At 46.9% G+C, this 19483-nt stretch overlaps 1 protein-coding gene across 2 annotated transcripts in view; it reads right to left on the reverse strand.

Annotated features, from left to right (window-relative positions):
- RASGRF2 (Ras protein specific guanine nucleotide releasing factor 2) overlaps window positions 1-8460 on the reverse strand; it is a 176654-nt gene extending 168194 nt beyond the window's left edge. For both annotated transcript variants that reach the window (XM_001509960.4, XM_007656761.3), the window contains exon 1: window positions 8012-8460. In XM_001509960.4, the coding sequence (XP_001510010.2) occupies window positions 8012-8311 (300 nt within the window). In that variant the 5' untranslated portion in view covers window positions 8312-8460. The remainder of the gene's footprint in view (window positions 1-8011) is intronic.
- Window positions 8461-19483: the final 11023 nt, after the last annotated feature.

Below are 19483 nucleotides of genomic sequence, written 5' to 3' on the forward strand. Positions count from 1 at the left end.
AGGGGAGTGTGGGCCTTACGCAAATGTACAAACACCTCGGGGGGAAGAAATACCAATACTTATCCAGCAAGTTAAAAATGCAGCTCAAGCTGGGTAAATTACAGCAATGATAGGACCCAAGCAACTACTTCAATGCCCAAATCAAAATGAATACATGGAGTAGGAGGAAAAGGAAAGTTATGGGTCTTTTAGTTAATATGTTTCCTGTAGCCTACTCACAAACTCATTTAAAAGCATTGGTTTCCATTTTGAAGTTTTTAACTTCCCACATTTAGCAAGACGATCTAGGGCAGACTCTGAGAGCTGGTTAAGCTTAAAAACTTCTGCTAGCTGCAAGGGATAAGTGCCACTCCCGGGATCCCAAGCCTTCAGGGTTCCTAGCGGGCCAGACAGGAGGACTCAGGTCAAGTAAAACTTGTGTCCTCCACCCCACCCAAACAAACTCCCTCCTACTTCACCTCTGGGCAATTCTTTGCTATTTTTTTAGAATAGCTGCAAGCTGAGAACAAACATGGGGGAAGAGAAGGCGAGGAAAGGAGTGAAAAATAGAGCACTGCTAATGGCGGTCTCAGTGGCACTCCTCCGGCAGCCACGACATACTCTGAAGCCACCACTGAGCCTTGCCGAGCTCTGTTCTAGAGATGATAGAGAAAGGAGACCCCTTGTGCAGCTACCGCTACCCACCATTTCTGTCTCACTGCTCCCACAGCACCAGGAGTGGGAAAGTCATGGCAAAAATCAGCAAAAGGACTAGTGTGCCCAACTAAGATTTCAGCCAAACACCCGATGAATAATCAACACCCGATGAATAATCACCCCCACGTCTTCCTATTTCACCGCACTACCAGCAGACTCAGAGATACTCCTCTATGTCTACCCTCTGGGACAAAGCTCTACTATTAATACTCAGTCAACCTGGAAGGTCAAGAACAGTCTCTTCTGCACATTCTGTAAAGCACTGAGGTGATTAAGATTTATTCAATCAATGAGTATTTATTGAGTCACCCAGAGGGGCATAGCACTTGGGCCCTTGGGGTTAAATCTCTGATCATATGTTTCATAAAATAACTTTTCTTTTTTGGTTTCTACAGATGTTTACGATGTTGGAGCAGGAGGCTAAGAGCCAGTGGTTTCATGACAAGCATTTTTTCTTCCCCCTTATCACTTTTTCATTCCCTCATTTCCCCTCCATTCCATCCCTATCCTCTCGCCAATCCCCAGGGATGTTTCCATACCTGGAGGAATATTCCAAAATTTCATTTTTGTTTTGGAAATCATTTGCTATCACTTTGTCTCATTCCACCTACAGTGCCTATTATGGGTGCCCGCTCCACGGAGGTGTTGGTCCCCGCATCTGTCTGCACTGGACTTCAACCTCGCTCATCCTCGTACTCTGACCAGATCTGACAGTTTCCAATCAGGGATCAACAGTGGCTTTCTGGCCTGTTACCTCCTTGACATCTAGCCCCATTCCCCATGCCCCAGAAAAATCTCTGCCACCTTACGTCCCCTTTACTCAAAATGAAAAGTGGACATCTCTGGTCCATGTACCTTTTAAAACAATAACCAGCTACTTTTGAAATGATTTGAGGTTGGGCACAGCCTCCTCATAAAAAAAGACTGACAGGAAAGGGATTTTTCATTCTGGAAAGATGATGGCTGAATAGGGACAGGATTACCATCTACTATGTGATCAGGGGTATAATTCATTTCTGCAGCACCCATGAGAGTGTAAGCTCCTCATGGTCAGGCAATGTGGTTCATGTTTCCATTATACTTTCCCAAATACTCAGTACAGTGCATTGCACTTGGTGTGCACTTAATAAATACCACACTACTCCCAGGTCTAAGAAAGACAGTAAGTTTTCCAACTGACTGTTGCCTGGGGGAATGAGCTCAGGACCCAAAGTCAGGAAAACCAGGTTCTAATCTCAGCTCTGCCACAGGTCTGGTGTATAAACTTGGGCAAGTCATTAAACTTCTCTGGGCCTCAATTTTCTCATCTGCAAAATGGGGATAAAATACCTCCTCTCCCTCCCCTAATGCCACCCCACCCCTTGGACTGTGAGCCTTGAAGGCACATGACTAACAATGAGACTAAGATGAAAAGGATGCCACACCCTTCCTCCAAGCAGCCTTCTGTACCACTGTTGCAGATGGAGGACTGGTCTGCTCCAGCGCAGTATCTCATATGTTCTTAAAACTATGGAAAAACCAGAGAAACCAAAATCCAGAGGGAGTATGGAAAGAAGAATAAATTTCGGTATGAGCACTGGCCACAGTCTCCAGCATCAGACGGAACCGCCGACTGACCCTTGGGATGAGAAACAAGCTAGCGGAGGTATTAGGAGAAAGAAGAGCTTCCTCCCATCCCACCGGTTGCAATTATTTTTCCTTCTGCTCTTTCATCTCCCTTTTCTCTTCTTCTCCCGCATAGTTTTGCAAAATCATTTGGTGAGCCGCAGGTTGCCCCAAGGGGCTTCTAGCAGAAAGCTCTGAAACTGAGACTTAAAAACGTATACTTATTAACTTACATATGCTAATATTTGAGCACTCCCTTTTCTACATATCCCTAATAATAATAATAACGATCTTTCCAGGCTCCTCTTACGCCTATCTGAAACACTCTGGGCATGTCACTCCCCTCCTCAAAAATCTCCAGTGGTTGCCGATCAACCTTCGCCTGAAGCAAAAACTCCTCACTAATGTCTTCAAAGCTCTCCATCCCCTTGCCCCCTCCTACCTCACCTCTCTTCTCTCCTTCTAAAACCCAGCCCGCACACTCCGCTCCTCTGCCGCTAACCTCCTCACTGGGCCTCGTTCTCACCTGTTCCACCATCGACACCTGGCCTACGTCCTCCCTCTGCCCTGGAATGCCCTCCCTACTCACATCCTCCAAACTAGCTCTCTTCCCCTCTTCAAAGCCTTACTGAGAGCTCACCTCCTCCAGGAGGCCTTCCCAGACAGAGCCCCCTTTTCCTCTGCTCCTCCTCCCCTCCCCATCGCCCCTACTCCCTCCCTTTGCACTCCCCCTTCCCCACATCACTTGTGTATATTTGTACATATTTATTACTCTATTTTATTAATGATGTGCTTTTATCTATGGTTCTATTTATCTATTTCGATGCTACTGATGCCTGTCTACTTGTTTCGGTTTGTTGTCCGAAACAAGTAGACTGTGAGCCCGCTGTTGGGCTTGTCTCTGTTGGGCTTGTCTCTGTTGCCAAACTGTACTTTCCAAGCGCTTAGTTAAGTGCTCTGCACACAGTAAGGGCTCAATAACTATGAATGAATTAATTAATTAATTAATTCGGGTCTGACTTCCCCATTAGACTGCAAGATCTTTGAGGGAAGGAATCGTAGAGCTTCATCCTACTCTATCAAGAACTTAATTAATGCAGTGCTCTTCATACAGCAGGTGCTCCATAAATACCGAATGACTTAATGAGTTCCAGTGCCAGACTCTCAGATTCTATTCTTGGCAAATTATGGAGCTCTTTTTCCTCTGTTACCTTCAGTCTCAGAAATAAGAGCAACCAAACAATTGAACCTCATACAGATAACAGGTACAAAGTTACCGAAGTGATGACTGCATCATACTCTAAACTTAATTAGCTCTTTGATGAATTTTGCAAAAAACAAAAAACAAAAAAACAATTTTAATGGATCTTGGATCAATTCCCTCAGTGGTGTAATTCCACCCCTAGTGGAACTGATCAGCATGAAAATATTTGCAGGTTGAAATGTCCTTATTTGTTCTTGGCTCTATGAAAGAGTGGGTTTCTTCCACTGGGAAGATTTGGGTTCAAACTTTTTCTGACGTGGCACAAGAAACTAGAAGGGAACACCATCCTTTCTCCAGATTCCTATCACTTTTTAATTAAGTTACAAGAGATGATGGCATGTTTTCAGGGCAATTTAAGGTATTTTATCTTATAAAGGTTTCAATGGCTAAAAACAAAGAGCAATCTCTCTTCTCGTACGGTAGTCAATGGGGTATTTTCCAGCCCTATAAAACCCTTACCTTCAGGAAAAGATTACTGATTCAAAATCCTGGGAACGCCTCGTCAAGTTAGTTCCAAATTATACTATCTACATTCTTGGAAAACAATCATGTTGTTTTTTTCTCCTACATCTGGGAAGTCGATTATTAAAGGAACCCAAGTAATAAAAGACATTTAAAATGGGTATTAGATATCTTAGAATATTCACTTTCCAAAGATTTATTTTTAAAAAGGAAACCTGTAATTATGAAGAGAATCCATCCGGAGGAAAATGTACACATCGCATACTTTTAATCTGTCCTTCACCTCATCACAATAATGAAGATCTTGTTCTGAGAAATTTGTCAATGAAGCACAATTTATCATTTTTTTCCAACAGCCATTCTTCAGAAATTAATGGTAACGAGGATATTTCAGGCATGAAAGCGGATAGAACTCAAGAGGCAGAGGGAGGTTAAAAAAAATCAATTGGTTTCTAGTGTGATCTTTTGTATTATCAAAACTAGTGCTGCCTTCTCTTTGGATGCAATAATACCCAAGTATTTTTTTTTAATGAATTCCAGAACGTTTTAAGAAAATAATATGTCCAAAGCCCAACTGGTAGAAAGGATTCACGCTTTCATTAAGCCATTTCACAGGCTACTTAGCGGATCCGACAGAAACAGGTTAAAACCACCCCGTGTGATTTCAGATTGCACAACACGTTTGGACCGGTCCTTAGCAGTGTTCAGCCGTCTCCGTGCTGCAGTTTGGCTGGACCCAGAAGATTACCGAGGGCATTTCTATTTGTTAAAACCGGACAGGTATAAAATGAACAAGGTTAAATGGTCCCACGCCTGGTCCAGAAAGCGAGAGCGACCATCATTTCATAGAGAAGCAGCGTGGCTCGGTGGAAAGAGCCTGGGCGTGGGAATCCGAGCTCATGGATTCTAATTCCACCTCCGCCACTTGTCAGCTGTGTGACTTTGGGCAAGTCACTTCACTTCTCTGGGCCTCAGTTCCCTCATCTGAAAAATGGGGATTAAGACTGTGAGCCCCACGTGGGACCACCTCATTACCTTGTATCTACTAGCGCTTATAACAGTGTTTGGCACATAGTAAGCGCTTAACAAATACCAAAATTATTATTACCAGTCTCTGGGCCTCAGTTACCTCATCTCTAAAATGGGGATGAAGAATGTGATCCCCATATGGAACAACCTGATGACCTTGTATCCCCCCCCTCCCAGTGCTTAGAAGAGTGCTTTGCACATAGTAAGTGCTTAACAAATGGCATCATTATTATTTCTTTCTCTCCCCTGGACCTTCGGGCTACAGCCCTCGCCAGGAGGCAGCAGAGTGGGGGGGGTGGGTGACCCCAAAACTTTTTCGGAGGCGTGGCCCCAAAACTTCTCACTCTGCACTCCCTGCTCCGCGGTGCCTCCAACAGTTGCCACACTGAGCGGGCACTGCGCTGCGGTACAGGGCGGTAATAATAATAATGTTGGTATTTGTTAAGCGCTTACTATGTGCAGAGCACTGTTCTAAGCGCTGGGGTAGCTACAGGGTCATCAGGTTGTCCCACGGGAGGCTCACAGTCTTAATCCCCATTTTACAGATGAGGGAACTGAGGCACAGAGAAGTTAAGTGACTTGCCCACAGTCACACAGCTGACAAGTGGCAGAGCTGGGATTCGAATTCCATTCATTCAATCGTATTTACTGAGCGCCCAGTAAATACGACTGAATGAATGCCTGCAGGGCACTGTGCTAAGCGCTTGGAAAGTACAGCGCGGTGCATTCATTCAATCGTATTTACTGAGCGCCCAATAAATACGACTGAATGAATGACTGCAGGGCACTGTACTAAGCGCTTGGAAAGTACAGCGCGATGCAGGGCGCAATGCCCAGGCCTCGGGGCAAATCCGGGGCCTGGGGGGCAAGAGGAGTCCAAGCCAGTCACCCCGGTGTGTACACACACATACTCCACTCCCCCCCTTCTTCGCCCCACCTCGAAACTGGGGTGACTTGACCCTGCCGGGCTCAGAAAATAATCCTATTTACTGAGCACCCTACTAATCGCCCGTCGAGTGGAGAGAACGCGGGCCTGGGAGTCGAACTGTCCATTCCAAGCGCTCAGTACAGTGCTCTGCACGTAGTAAGCGCTCAATAAATACTATTGAATGAATGAGTCGGAAGGTCACAGGTTCTCATCCCAGCTCCGCCACTTGTCTGCTGTGGGACCTTGGACAAGTCACTTCACTTCTCTGGACTTCCTCCCCCTCTAGACTATCCCCTCCCACCCCTAGACTGTAAGCCCGTTGTGGGTAGGGATTGCCTCTCTTTAGAGCTGTATTCTCTTTTCCAAGCGCTCAGTACAGTGCTCTGCACACAGTAAGCGCTCAATAAATGCGACTGGATAGACCTCAGTTCCCTCCTCTGTAAAATGGGGATTGTGACTGTGATCCAATGATCTAACCCAGCACTTAAAACTGTGCCTGGCACCTAGTAAGCGCTTAATCATAATAATGTTGGTATTTGTTAAGCGCTTACTATGTGCAGAGCACTGTTCTAAGCGCTGGGGTAGAGACGGGGTAATCAGGTTGCCCCACATGAGGCTGACAGTTAGCCCCCATTTTACAGAGGAGGGAACTGAGGCACAGAGAAGTGAAGTGACTTGCCCACAGTCACACAGCTGACAAGTGGCAGAGCCGCGAGTCAAATAACATAACAGTACTTCTGTATACATCTATAATTCAATTTATTTATACTGATGCCTATTTACTAGTTTTGATGTCTGACTACCCCCCACCCCAGACAGTGAACCCGTTGTGGGCAGAGACTGTCTCTCTTTAGTGCTGAATTGTACTTTCCAAGCGCTTAGTCCAGTGTTCTGCACACAGTAAGCGCTCAATAAATACGACTGAATGAAAAAGGATGAATGGACCTCAGCTCCCTCATCTGTAAAATGGGGATTGAGACTGTGAGGCCTGTTTGGGACAGGGACTGTGTCCGCCCCAATGATGTAACCCAGCGCTTAGAACAGTGTCCGGCACCTAGTAAGCGCTTAATAGAGGCCTTAGAAAAGCAGCCGGCACCTAGTTAGCGCTTAGGAAATATGTTAGAGCAATGCCTAGCACCTAGTAAGCGTTTAATAAATACCAAACCGTTGCGGGCGGGGATGTGTCTCTCTAGTGCTGAACTGTACTTTCCAACCGCTCAGTACGGCGCTCTGCACACACAGTAAGCGCTCAATAAATAGGACTGGGTGAATGAATATTATTATTATTATTATACTACCTCCTACTCTGAGCGGGACGGGGCGTTTCTAGCGGCGTTTGGAAGATCGTTTGGTACATAGTGAGCGCTTAGCAGGTGCCCTAAAAGGAGCGGTCGGAGGGTGTCCGAGGCACGCGGAGAAAAAGGCAGAGTCGGTCGGGGTGCGGGGGGTGCAGGGGGTACAGGGGGTACAGGGGGTCGGGGTGCAGGGAACGAGGGGTGCAAGGGGTGCAGGAGGTCAGGCTACAGGGGGTGCAGGGGATGCAGGGGGTCGGGGTGCTGGGGGTCGGGGTACAGGGGATGAGGGGTGCAGGGGGTCGGGGTGTAGGGAATGAGGGGTGCAGGAGGTGGAGGGGATGCAGAGAGTTGGTGGGCAGGGGGTCGGGGTACAGGGGATGAGGGGTGCAGGAGGTGCAGGGGGTCGGGGTGCAGGGGATGAGGGGTGCAAGGGGTGCAGGAGGTGGAGGGGGTCGGGCTACAGGGGGTGTAGGGGATGCAGAGAGTCGGTGGGCAGGGGGTCGGGGTGCAGGGTGCAGGAGGTGGAGGGGATCGGGCTGCACGGGGTGCAAGGGGTCGGGGTTCAGGGGATCGGGGTAGAGGGAATGAGGGGTGTAGGAGCTGCAGGGGAGGCAGGGGGTGCAGGGGGTGGGGGTACAGGGGATGAGGGGTGCAGGGGATGAGATCGGGGCGCAGGGGGTACGGGGGGGCAGGGGGTGCGGGACGTACAGGGGGGGGGTGGAGGGCGGGTACCTGCTTGTCCGGGGGGTCCCTGGTGCTGGCGGCGGCGGCGGCGGCGCCGGGCTTGGGCGGGGCGGGGGCGGGGACGGGCTCGCAGGTGCAGCCCTCCAGCAGGTACATGCCGGCGGGCCGGCCGCTCTGCTCGCCCTCGAAGTAGAAGAGCACATTCTGGTAGAGGGCGAACCACTTGTCGTGCCAGCGGCTGGCCTCGGCCGCCCGCTTGCCCAGGAAGCCGCGCTTGGTGCCCTCCCTGCGGGCCAGCAGCGCCAGGTGCAAGGCGTGCCCCTCGTTGTACCGCACGCTCTTCTGCATGGCGGGACCGGGAAGGACCGGCTGCTCAGTGCCCGGCCCGGGACATCGGGACCACAGACCCGCTTCTCCTCCTCCTCCTCCTCCTCCTCCTCCCTCTCCTCCCTGGGGCCCCGCCGCCGCCGCCTGGCTTCTGGCGGCCGGCGCCTGAGGTCTTCCTCGGCCGGAGGGTGAGCAGCTCCCCCCCCCCCCCCCCCCGCCCAAAGTTCCCGGAGCTGGGGAATGCGAGCGGTGCGGGAGGGGAGCCGGTCCCGCCTCGCCCCGCCTCGCCCCGCCCCGGCCCGGACGGGGACGGGAGGCCCGGGAGCGTCACCGGGGGGGTGGGGGGGGTGGGAGGAGATCAGCGCTAAGCGGCTTGGAGAGCGATCGGAGGAACAAAGTCGGAGCGGCCCCCACCTCTCCCTCCCTGTCCGACCTCCCGCTGCTGCTGCTGCTCCGACTGATGCTGCTGCTAATGCCCCAGGCTGCTGCTGCTAATGCTCCAGCTGCTGCTGTTGCTACTACTAATGCCCCAGGCTGCCGATGCTGCTGCCGCTAATGCCCCACGCTGCTGCTAAAGCTGCTGCTAATGCTCCTTCTGCTGCTAATGCCCCAGCCTGCTGTTGCTGCTAATGTCGCTGCCGCTAATGCCCCACGCTGCTGCTGCTGCTGCTGCTGATGCTGCTGCTAATGTTCCTGCTGCTGCTGCTGCTGCTGCTGCTGCTGCTGCTAATGCCCCAGGCTGCTGCTGCTAATGCTGTTGCTGCTAATGCCCCAGGCTGCTGCTAATGCCGCTGCTAGGGCTCCTGCTGCTCCTGCTGCTGCTATTGCTCCTGCTGCTAATGCCCCACACTGCTGCTGATGCTGCTGCTAATGCCCCATGCTGCTGCTGCTAATGCCCCACACTGCTGCTAATGCTGCTGCTAATGCTGCTGCTAATGCCCCATGCTGCTGCTACTTAGAGTAGCAGCGTGGTTCAGTGGACAGAGCACGGGCTTGGGAGTCAGAGGTCATGGGTTCTAATTCCGCCTCCGCCACTTGTCTGCTGAGTGACCTTGGGCAAGTCACTTAACTTCTCTGTGCCTCGGTTACCTCATCTGTAAAAATGGGGATTAAAAAATGTGAGCCCCACCTGGGACAACCTGATTACCCTGTATCCACCCCAGCGCTTAAAACAGTGCTCTGCACATAGTAAGCACTTAACAAATACCAACATTATTAACATTCTTATACCCCATGCTGCTATTGCTGCTGCTAATGCTCCTGCTGCTGCTACCTCCTGCTCACCTCCCTCCCGGGGAGCTCTGGATAAGAGGGAAAATAAAGGAAAGCCAAAGAGAGGGACACACACACTCACACTCTCTCTCTGTCTCTCTTCCCTCCCCTGCCAAGCCTCCGGGTGGAGTCACAGAAACAGGCAGCTGTTGGAAGAAGGGGGACTCTGCCTTCTTTTTGATAATAATAATAACAATGATATTGGTTAAGCGCTTTCTATGTGTCAAACTTGTTCTGGGCGCTTGGGGAGATGTCGGGACATCGGGTTGACCCTCGTGGGGCTCACGGTCTTCATCCCCATTTTACAGATGAGGGAACTGAGACACAGAGAAGTGACTTGACCAAAGTCACCCAGCAGACAAGTGGCGGAGTCGATTAGAACTCATGACCTCTGACTCCCAAGCCCGGGTTCACGCGGCTTCTTTTAACGAGCCCAGCCTTGACCAACAACCCCCTCCCCCAGGTGGTCCTCCATCCCCTCCTCGGGCCACCCTTTGAGCAAAGGGATTAAAAAAGAGTCCTGGTTGTGGGGCTGGTGCCCAAGCTCGGGGTGGTTCCCGCATCCTTGGCGACATGGGGTGTCCTCACGACTCTCCCTCCGGGCTGTGCCCCGCTACCTGTCCGACAGGTGCTTTCAGGGGAACTTCCTGGTGGATGGCCCCAAATCCAACGGGGAACCTCTACTGAAACTTCAAGAGATCCAATCCGTGTACTAAGAAGGCCAAGGACCAAACTGTTTGTCCCAGCCTGAGGGATGCTACAGTTGATTCTGGTACACATATTTGGGAATATTACCAATCCCCACTTTTCATAAAATGTAGTTTGCTACAGAATATTAGCTCTTGCAATAAGAAAATGAGATGCCTTTCAGGACCACGTGAATTGCAATTCCGGGTTGATTGCACACTGAGTCTACCCAGACCAAGATTATGGAAAGGCTTTAGTGTAATTTGTGCTCTGTCTCTGAGGCACAATCTGAAGGATGGCCTGCATTAAATACTAACTTATTACTAATACCCCAAATTCCTCCCTTTCCCAAATGGATACATTTCAAGTGTATTTCAGCCATGAATGTCCATCACACCCCTACAGCCTTCCCCAAATTGATAAAAGAATCCTCGGATCCATCTATTGAGGATGACGCAGGACTTAGTTTGTGCCACAACTTGTTGGGGCTCAGCCTGCAGGTTCTGTTGACAGAGCTCCGGGACCTGTTCCCAAGCCCCCTGGCACCATCACCGAGAGTTCTGCCATCTGTTAGTCAAGGGAGGGATCCTGATGGTGTCTGCAGGGAGCCGGTTGCCTCAGGGGAAGTGGGCAACCCTGATGCTCCATTTGAGTAGAAGTGGTCGAAGGTATTGGAGCTTCTGCTGGTGCTCCTAAATCCTACCCCCGCCCCTCTCACTCTGAAACCTCCCGGGAGAAGATCTCTTTGCCCCTCAGAGAGGTGCCAGGATGCAATGTCCAACACCTCATCCAGTACAAACAAATTAAGCCCTAGGATGACGAGCTTGTTCCCAGAAGAAAGAAGCTCCCAAAATGGTCATAGGTAATTGCATATTATCGCAGGGAAAGAAATGTTTGCTTTATGACTTTAATGAAGCCAAAAGTTTTTGGCTCTCCAAAGAGATCACTCTCCTGGAACTTAAAGGAAGGAATTTTCAAAGGAGATTACTATTGACGATCATTTTCCAATTCCCCTAATTCTCACCAGGCTCTGTTCTTCCTAGCTCCAGAAGGTGCAACCTGATTTGCATGTATCCACCCCAGCGCTTAATACAGTGCTCTGCACATAGTAAGCAGTCAATAAATACTATTGAACGAATGAATGCAACAGCTCACCAAAGGGAAAGCAACCCCTTCAACTCTCCAGTGGAACCAGACACTGTCGGCAACACGATTCCTGGGAAAGCACTGCAGAGGGCCTGGAGTAGCAAGGGAGCTCGTTGTGGTCAGGAATTAATCTGTTTGTTGTCATATTGTACTCTCACAAGCACTTAGTATAGTGCTCTGCACACAGTAAGCGCTCAATAAATACAACTGAATCAAGTGCTGAATTTCTTCTAGGCTCCCGGAGCAACTCCGTCCTGCTCCCCCGGCTGTCCCCTCACAGGGCAACTAGTGGTCCACAGTTAAAGTCCAGTGTCCATGCCCCCTGTAGCTGGTCGACAAATTCTCCCACTTTTGTAAACTCTTTGTGGGACTCTCCAACAGCCCCTTCTCCAATCTGATAATTGTGTTAACTTTTTGCAAGCCACTGAGTGCCCTGAAGCAATCCTATGCTTTCATGCTGAGTGATTTAATACACTTGGAGCTGTCCTATATTCAAAGATATCGCTACTAATAGTGACGACCTATCCAGACACGCAGATGTGACTGAAAAGATCTACTGGTGACCAAACGTGGTGCACCAGAATAAAACTGTCCTTTGACATTCTGGAGCATTTGCTACTTTCAGCACCTGTGACTGTTTTCAAATATGAGTCTTGATCTCCTGTTCTTCCCAAAGCCTTTGATGAAAGAGATAAGCCTCTCTTATTGTCACTGTCAGACAATCTCATTGTCTGATTGTCAATCAGATTGTCAGATTGTCTGATTGTCTGAGTGTCAATTCTCTGATTGTCACTGTCAGGTTGGTCTCATCAATATCACCATCATCAGAATTTCAGACACCTACTCTGTGCAGAGCATTGCAGTAGACACTGGTCTGCCTGCTGCACTGACTCCCCAAAATCAGCTTTTTTCTTTTTTATAGTATTAGTTAAGTGCTCACTATGTGCCAGGCACTGTACTAAGTGCTACGATAGTTACAAGATAATCAAGTTGGACATCGTCCATGTCCCACTGGGGTTCACAGTTTTAATCCCCATTTTACAAATGAGGCAACTGAGGCACAGAGGAGTTAAGTGAGTTGCCCAAGGTCACACAGCAGACAAGTGGCACAGCTGGAATTAGAACCGGATTAGAACCCAGGTCCTCTGACTTCCAAGCCTGTTCTCGTTCCACTAGGCCACACACCGTCTGTACTACCTTATTTCAGTCTATGCTTCCCACAGTCTTTAAAATGTTTATTTTGCTCTCTGTGCTTTGGGGAGCTCCAGTGATATGACCATATAGTAGCTGCTCAGCCTACAAATTTCAATCAATCAATGATATTTATTGCACACTTATTGTGTGTAGAGCACTGGTACTTAGCATTTGGGAAAGGACAGTACAAAAGATTTGGTGTCCACAATCCCTGCCATCAGGGAGTTTACAGTCTAGAGGGAAAATATCCATTTTCCTCATATATCCTGACCAGCTATTTTAACATGCTATTCTTGGTTCATTTTTTCTTAACTCAAACAATTTCTAAGCTTCTCCTAGCCAAGCAGCTTGAAAAGTCAAAGTTAAGCATTCTCCCTATCATATATTCTCCCATATTACCCTGCACCTTGAATGTCACTTTCCTGGTGGTGTGAGGACAAAAAAAAATGACTTTTCAAAACTGTTAGCATAATTTTTAGGAAAAATAATTAGTGTGTAAAGCGCTGCCAGTCATGTGTCAGTCTTTTTAGCCTTATTCACTCACATGGAAAATAACACAACTCATGAATGTCATCTCCAAACACAAGGGACAATGATATTATGTATGTAAATGTATATATTTATTTTTTCAGCTCTTTGGCTGGTTTGGCAGAGATATTGAGTTCCAACTGAGCAGTGATCACCTCTCATTTTGAGTCATTGTTTTCCCCACTTTCAATTATATCCAAGTTCCTTTCACTTTCATTTTCATGCCCTGGGATGGTCTTCCAGCACTCCAGCTGTCTTACTGGAATTAGAAAATCTTTGTCTAAGGCAGCAGGTTCAAATACATTCTAGCCACTTTTCAATTCCTTCGGTGAGCCTTTTGTGCTCTGTATGTTACTGGGAATTCCTTTTGCATCTAAGAAAGAATGAGGATCTAGTAAGGCTCTCATTAGAAGGAAGTGCAGAATTCCTTGTCTAATTTACACCCCCAAAATGCCTTTATTGGAAATGTCAAACTGGATTGAGGCAAAACTGACCTTTCCTTGAATTATGTGGCTAGTTACCTCAATTTCCCACATCGCTTGACTTGTTCAGATCCGACCTCTGTCTTGCCAAAAGCTGATTTCTACTTCCCTTATTTTCATAAAATAATATCAATTCCTATTTTATAGTCAAAAGGAAGGTACTATTAGCCAGAGAATCTGAACATGTCCTCCCATTTCCATAATATTTTCTCTTAAATGTGATGTTTTGGCCCTATCCCTGAAGATGAGATCCTATCACACAAAACAAGGGTTTTAAATCCCCTTAAATCAAATCCTGGCACTGCCACTTCTCTGCTGTGTGATCTTGGGCAAGTCACTTAACTTATCTGTGCCGCAGTTCCCTCATCTGTAAAATGGGGATTAAGACTGTGAGCCCTATGTAGGACAGGGACTATGTACAACCCAATTAGCTTGCTATCTACCCCCAGCACTTAGTAAGTACAGTGTCTGGATCATAGTATAAGCACTTAACAAGGGAAACTGTCCTTTTTGACAATATGTAAACTTAGAATCCATGGGTGAATTTCGTATTGCTGACATCTTAGGAAATGCATGCTTGTTTCTAAAGTTTTTGAGAGATCTCTCTATCATTTTCATAGAGCACTCACCACTTCTCCCAGGTAGACTTTAGTCACTTGCTCTTAAGTAAACACAACTGCTTCCCTTTAACAGTCAGTGCTCCCATACCTATTCCATAAGTCTGAAAAAGCTCTTTGTGCTGGGGAAATAAATGAACTTTATAGAGTTGCTCATTCAAATAAGAAATATATTTGATTAAAGTGTAAGTACTTGATATATATTCAAAAAGGGTCCCAGGCACTCTAAATAGCAAATTCAACAGCACAGTTAAAAACATTTAGAGAGAGAGAGATATAACATCATGAAGGATATTGTCAATCACACACTGGTCTTTTCATTTATACCCACATGCATGGATGAAATTTTATCAGCAGCAGCACCATCGACAGACACAAAGAACAGCTGTAGGTAGTTGATTAGCAGCGAGACCTGTGTTTCATGTGAGTATGAGAGGAATGAAGGGGTGTTTGTTAGAGTAATAGACAGAGATGGAGGAAGGACAAGACAGGAATGTGTAGGGCAGAGGAAATTATAAATGATATCCCTACAGCAACAATAATAATATAAACGCAATTTTCTTGCTGAAAGGAAGCCATAAAAACCAAAATTAGATTTTAAAATTGAGGAAGGAAACTTCGATAGAATATGAAACTTGGGAGAAGGCTGTGTAAGTTTTGCCATCAGCTTTTTGGTAGAAAGCGCTCCCCTAAGGGATCCGTCCTACGCTTGGCTCAAGTCTCTACTCGAAACCTGGAAATCCAATGGGCATTGGGTGGCCGCAGTGGACACATCTATTTAAAAAATCATATAAGGACAGTTTATTGAGTCCTAGTAGTGATTCCTACCGAAAGCTTGATGGCCCAGGTTACACAACTTTCTCCCCAGTTTCATATTCTATCAAAGATTCTTTTCTAAATTTCAAAATCTAATTTTGGTTTTTATGGTTCCCTTTTCAGCAACAACAGCAGTAGTAATAATATAATGATGTTATATATAAGATATATACATAATTATATTATTAATAATACTATTTATTGAGGACTTGTCAAGCGCTTACTATATACCAAGCATTGTACTGATCACCGGGTTAGATACAATATAATCAAATCGGACACAGTCCCTGTCCTTCATGGGATTCACAGTCTACGGGAGAAGGATAACAGGTATTTCATTTTACAGATGAAGAAACTGAAGCCCAGAGAAATTAAGTGATTTGTCTGAGATCACCCAGCAGGCAAGGGGTGGATCTGGGATTAGAACTCAGATCCTTACTTCCACGCCCACTCTTTTTGCAATATGCCATGATGCTTCTCTACTAAGTTAACACGATCTCCATCACTCTCCAGCATTGCTGATCGTGTGTTCTCTCAAACAGCAACACCTCCAGCGGCACCTCTCCTCCAGCAACACCAAGTCAGTGTCACTGACATAGTTACTCCCCTTCAAGGGTTTGGGAACTCAAACCAGACAGATTTGACAGGTTAAAGTGTTTAGAAGCTCAAGTGCATCTGAACATCCACCCACTGAGTGTTACAACATTTCTAGCCAAGAGACCTCTCCCAGACTTCACCTGGCCCTTGCTCCTTCCGGCAAGTCCCTTCCAACCATCCCAGTTCTCTGAATCTCCCTTTATTTGCGGCTGCCTCCTTCTAGGCCAGGGCCCACATCTGGACAGGATTCCTCCTCGTTTGGCCTCTCAGTGAAGGTTTGTCAACCCCGACTCCATTACCCAGATGCTGGTAAGCAAATCATGGGTGGGTCTGTGAGAAAAGTCAAGCATTCTTCTCAGGAGACAATGCAGTTCAGTCACTAGGAAGAAGGAAATACCCCTTACAAGCTGAAGCGGCGTGGCTTAGTGGCAAGATCATGGGCTTGGGAATCAGAGGACATGGGTTCTAATTCCGGTTCCGCCACTTGTCTGCTCTGTGACCTTGGGCAAATCACTCAACTTCTCTGTGCCTCAGTTACCTCATCTGTAAAATGGGGATTAAAAGTGTGAGCCCCAAGTGGGACAACCTGTTTACCCTGTATCTACGCCAGCGCTTAGAACAGTGCTTGGCACATAATAAAGCGCTTAACAAATGCCATCATTATTATTATACGAATACCTGAAAAGACAAGTAATCTAATGTATGCTTGACACAGTAGGTGTCACAAACCAAAAGCCAAATGATCAAAGAGAAACTCTGCATGACTATCATAGTAAAAGAAGTCATGGGGTGGTGGGAGATGCATCCTTTAAGAAAGGGAAGGCTCACCCTCATGAGAACTGGAAAACACAAAAAGAATAGTAGTCAGAATCAAACCAGAAATTAGGAGAACCTAAAAAAAATTGGAAGAACACCTTAAAGGAATGCCAAATAATCATAATGGATTCTTCAAATAGGTGAAGAGAAGGAAGTTGCTAGGGAATCAGTGGAATCACTTGGTGATCCTGTTATGGTAGGTGCACTTAGGGAGGGGAAAAAAGAAAGTCACAAAGATCAGTGAATTATTCTGTTCTGTTTTACCCAAGGAAGATTCAAGAGAGTTGTCACATCCAAATTGTTTTTGCTAGTACTCAATTCAGAGGAACTGGGTCAAATTGAGGAGTAAATTGACTTAGTGCATCAATGTGATAAGCTGTCAATATCTCTCCTGTTGACAATGAAATTGACATGTACTTTGAAATGTGATCCCTGGAAAGCTGGGTCATTCATAAATGTGTCAGATCCTTTATTTTTCTTTCTGGGGGATTTCTCTTCTCCCCACTCTTTTAAGAGCCTGAAATTCCTCTGGATATCTGGTATGCTTGGGTAGTCTTTGATTATTTCTTTTGTGAATATCATCGTTCTTCTTACTACAATACATAGCCCTCACCTCCAGACCTTGTTTAGGCTATTGTTAAATTCTGGGTTGCTGCTCAAGTGCTTTAACAGTGTTATGTGTGCTATCAGGTAACTGTAATGTTGCATGCTTGCCTCATTGGATCATTGATTATGAATAATCATTACTGAGGAAATGCTTGCTCTTCAGACAGACATAAGCTCCTCAAGTTGAGAGACCTTGTCGTTTATGTTCTGCAATATTTTCTCAAGCACAGTGCCAAGCACAGAGTAGGCAACTGCAGCTGTTGCTCTCTAGATCAGTTTCAGACATTTGGCTGATTCCCCACCCCACCCCTATTTCATATGATTCTCGCAGCATAGCATAAAGACATCATATGGAAGTTCTTTTGGCCCCCCTTAAAACCTAGAGCATTCCTCTGGGGACAAGCCATTGCCCCTCACCCAAGAGTCAACACATTCCCCTCTCAGGTCCTTATTCCTGCAGGTGTCACTCCCACAGGTCAATCAGTCATATTTATTGAGCGCTTACTGTGTGCTAAGCACTGTATTAAGCATTTGGGAGAGTACCATATAACAATAAATACACATTAAACTCAGTAGATTGTAGGCTTCTTGAAGACAGGGATCCTGTCTACCAACTCTGTTCATTCAAATGTATTTATTGAGAGCTTACTGTGTGCAGATCACTGTACTAAGCACTTGGAAAGTAGTTTGGCTAAAAATAGAGACAATCGCTACCCAACAAGGCTCACAGTCTAGAAGAGGGGGAGAGAGAGACAAAAAATTGTGTCTCCCAACCTCTTGATTGATACGACTGAGTGATTGATTCTGAGGTGGGCTCAGTGCTTTCTCATTGATAACTGCTTCCGCGGCTCTGACTGGCTCTGAACGGCTCTGACATTGGGCCCTGAGGGAGTTGCCTCAACCACTGAGCTTGTGAAGCCAGCTCTGGTTACTTATGACAATCATTCATACAATTAAAAACTAAAATCAATCAATCAGTGAGGTTTATTGAGCCCTTATTCTGTACAAAGCACTGTAATAAGCTCTTGAGAGAGTCCAATACAACAGAGTTCGCAGATGCGGTCCCTGCCCGCAATTTTTTTTTTAATGGTATTTGCTAAGCACTCATGTTCCATGGTCTTTCCTTAGCACTGGGGTAGATACAAGATAATCAGGTTGGACACAGTCCCTGTCCCACATAGGGCTCACAGTCTTATTCCCCATTTTACAGAGGAGGGAACTAAGGCATAGAGAAGTTAAGTGACTTACCCAAGGTCAGTCAGCAGATAAGTGGCAGAATAGGGATTAGAACGCAGGTCCTCTGACTCTCATGTCCATGCTCTTTCCACTGGGGCACCCAGCTTCACCAATTAAACATAAACAATTTTACCTTTTGATATTCAAATTATATCACCCAAAACCAAAATAGTAACAATCTTTGGAATGAAATTTAGTGCTCTGCTTTTGTCCTCCTCTCTCCTCTTTACCAAATGCTGTTTCACTGGCCGCACTCTAGTCTGGGTCCCCCTTGCCCCTGGCTGGGCAGAAGAGGATTTGGCCTGCCTTTGTCCAAAGCACACCCCAGGGAGCAGCTCAGAACATGCCCCTGGTGGAGGTGGTAGTAATGGTTGCTGCAGCAGTGATTCCCTGGACCCTGGAGTTTCTTTATTTGTGTAAGTCTCTATGAAAGCATCTGCATTGTGTGTGTGTGTGTGTGTATGTGTATCCTTATGTGTGCACCTGTCATAAGTATGTGTCTTTGTGTGCATCTGTGTGTGATCCCTGACTTTGTCCCTTCATCTTCTCTTTTGCTCTCCCTACCTTGTCCCCTTCTGCTCTCCCTAAACCCTCTCTATCTCTTTTTGTCCCCTACTTTCTCTGATCTCCCCTCCTTTCCTTCTCCCTCATTTTCTCTCTTTTGCCTTTTTCTCTCTCTACATCTCCAGCTGTCTGTCTTCTTCCCACTCTAAAGCAACAACTTTAGTACATCCCACCTAACCCTTGCCCTGCCTTAAGTCCTCTCTAAATTCCCCAAAATCTGTCCATCTTAATTTAAATCATTTTGTGAGGGAAAAAAAATTCACATCGGGTTGGGATAGATTGATTTTTTGATGGAGAAAAGCAGTTTTCCTCTTTCCCCTTTAGCCTGTCCTTACAGAAAGTTAACCCAACTCAGGAGGTAGAAATTGCTTTCTAGAAGCCAGCTACCTGCAACAGCTCCCCCAGGCATCTCAGGGGAATCCAGCATGAGAAAGGGACAAAATTGCTGTGAGCACCCACCTGCCTTCCACAATGCTACTCGTGGGGATCACATCCCAACAGGGCACTCTTGGGAACAGACACTATAGAGCATCGCTTCAGGCCTCCAAAATGGGGAGGGATCGTCCTTCCTAAAAGGGCAGTGGCCAAGGCCATCCTAGGCTCTGCAGGACACAGTTTGGAGAGCTGACTTC

This window comes from Ornithorhynchus anatinus, chromosome 1 (assembly GCF_004115215.2).
Source record: "Ornithorhynchus anatinus isolate Pmale09 chromosome 1, mOrnAna1.pri.v4, whole genome shotgun sequence".
Classification (NCBI taxonomy): domain Eukaryota; kingdom Metazoa; phylum Chordata; class Mammalia; order Monotremata; family Ornithorhynchidae; genus Ornithorhynchus; species Ornithorhynchus anatinus.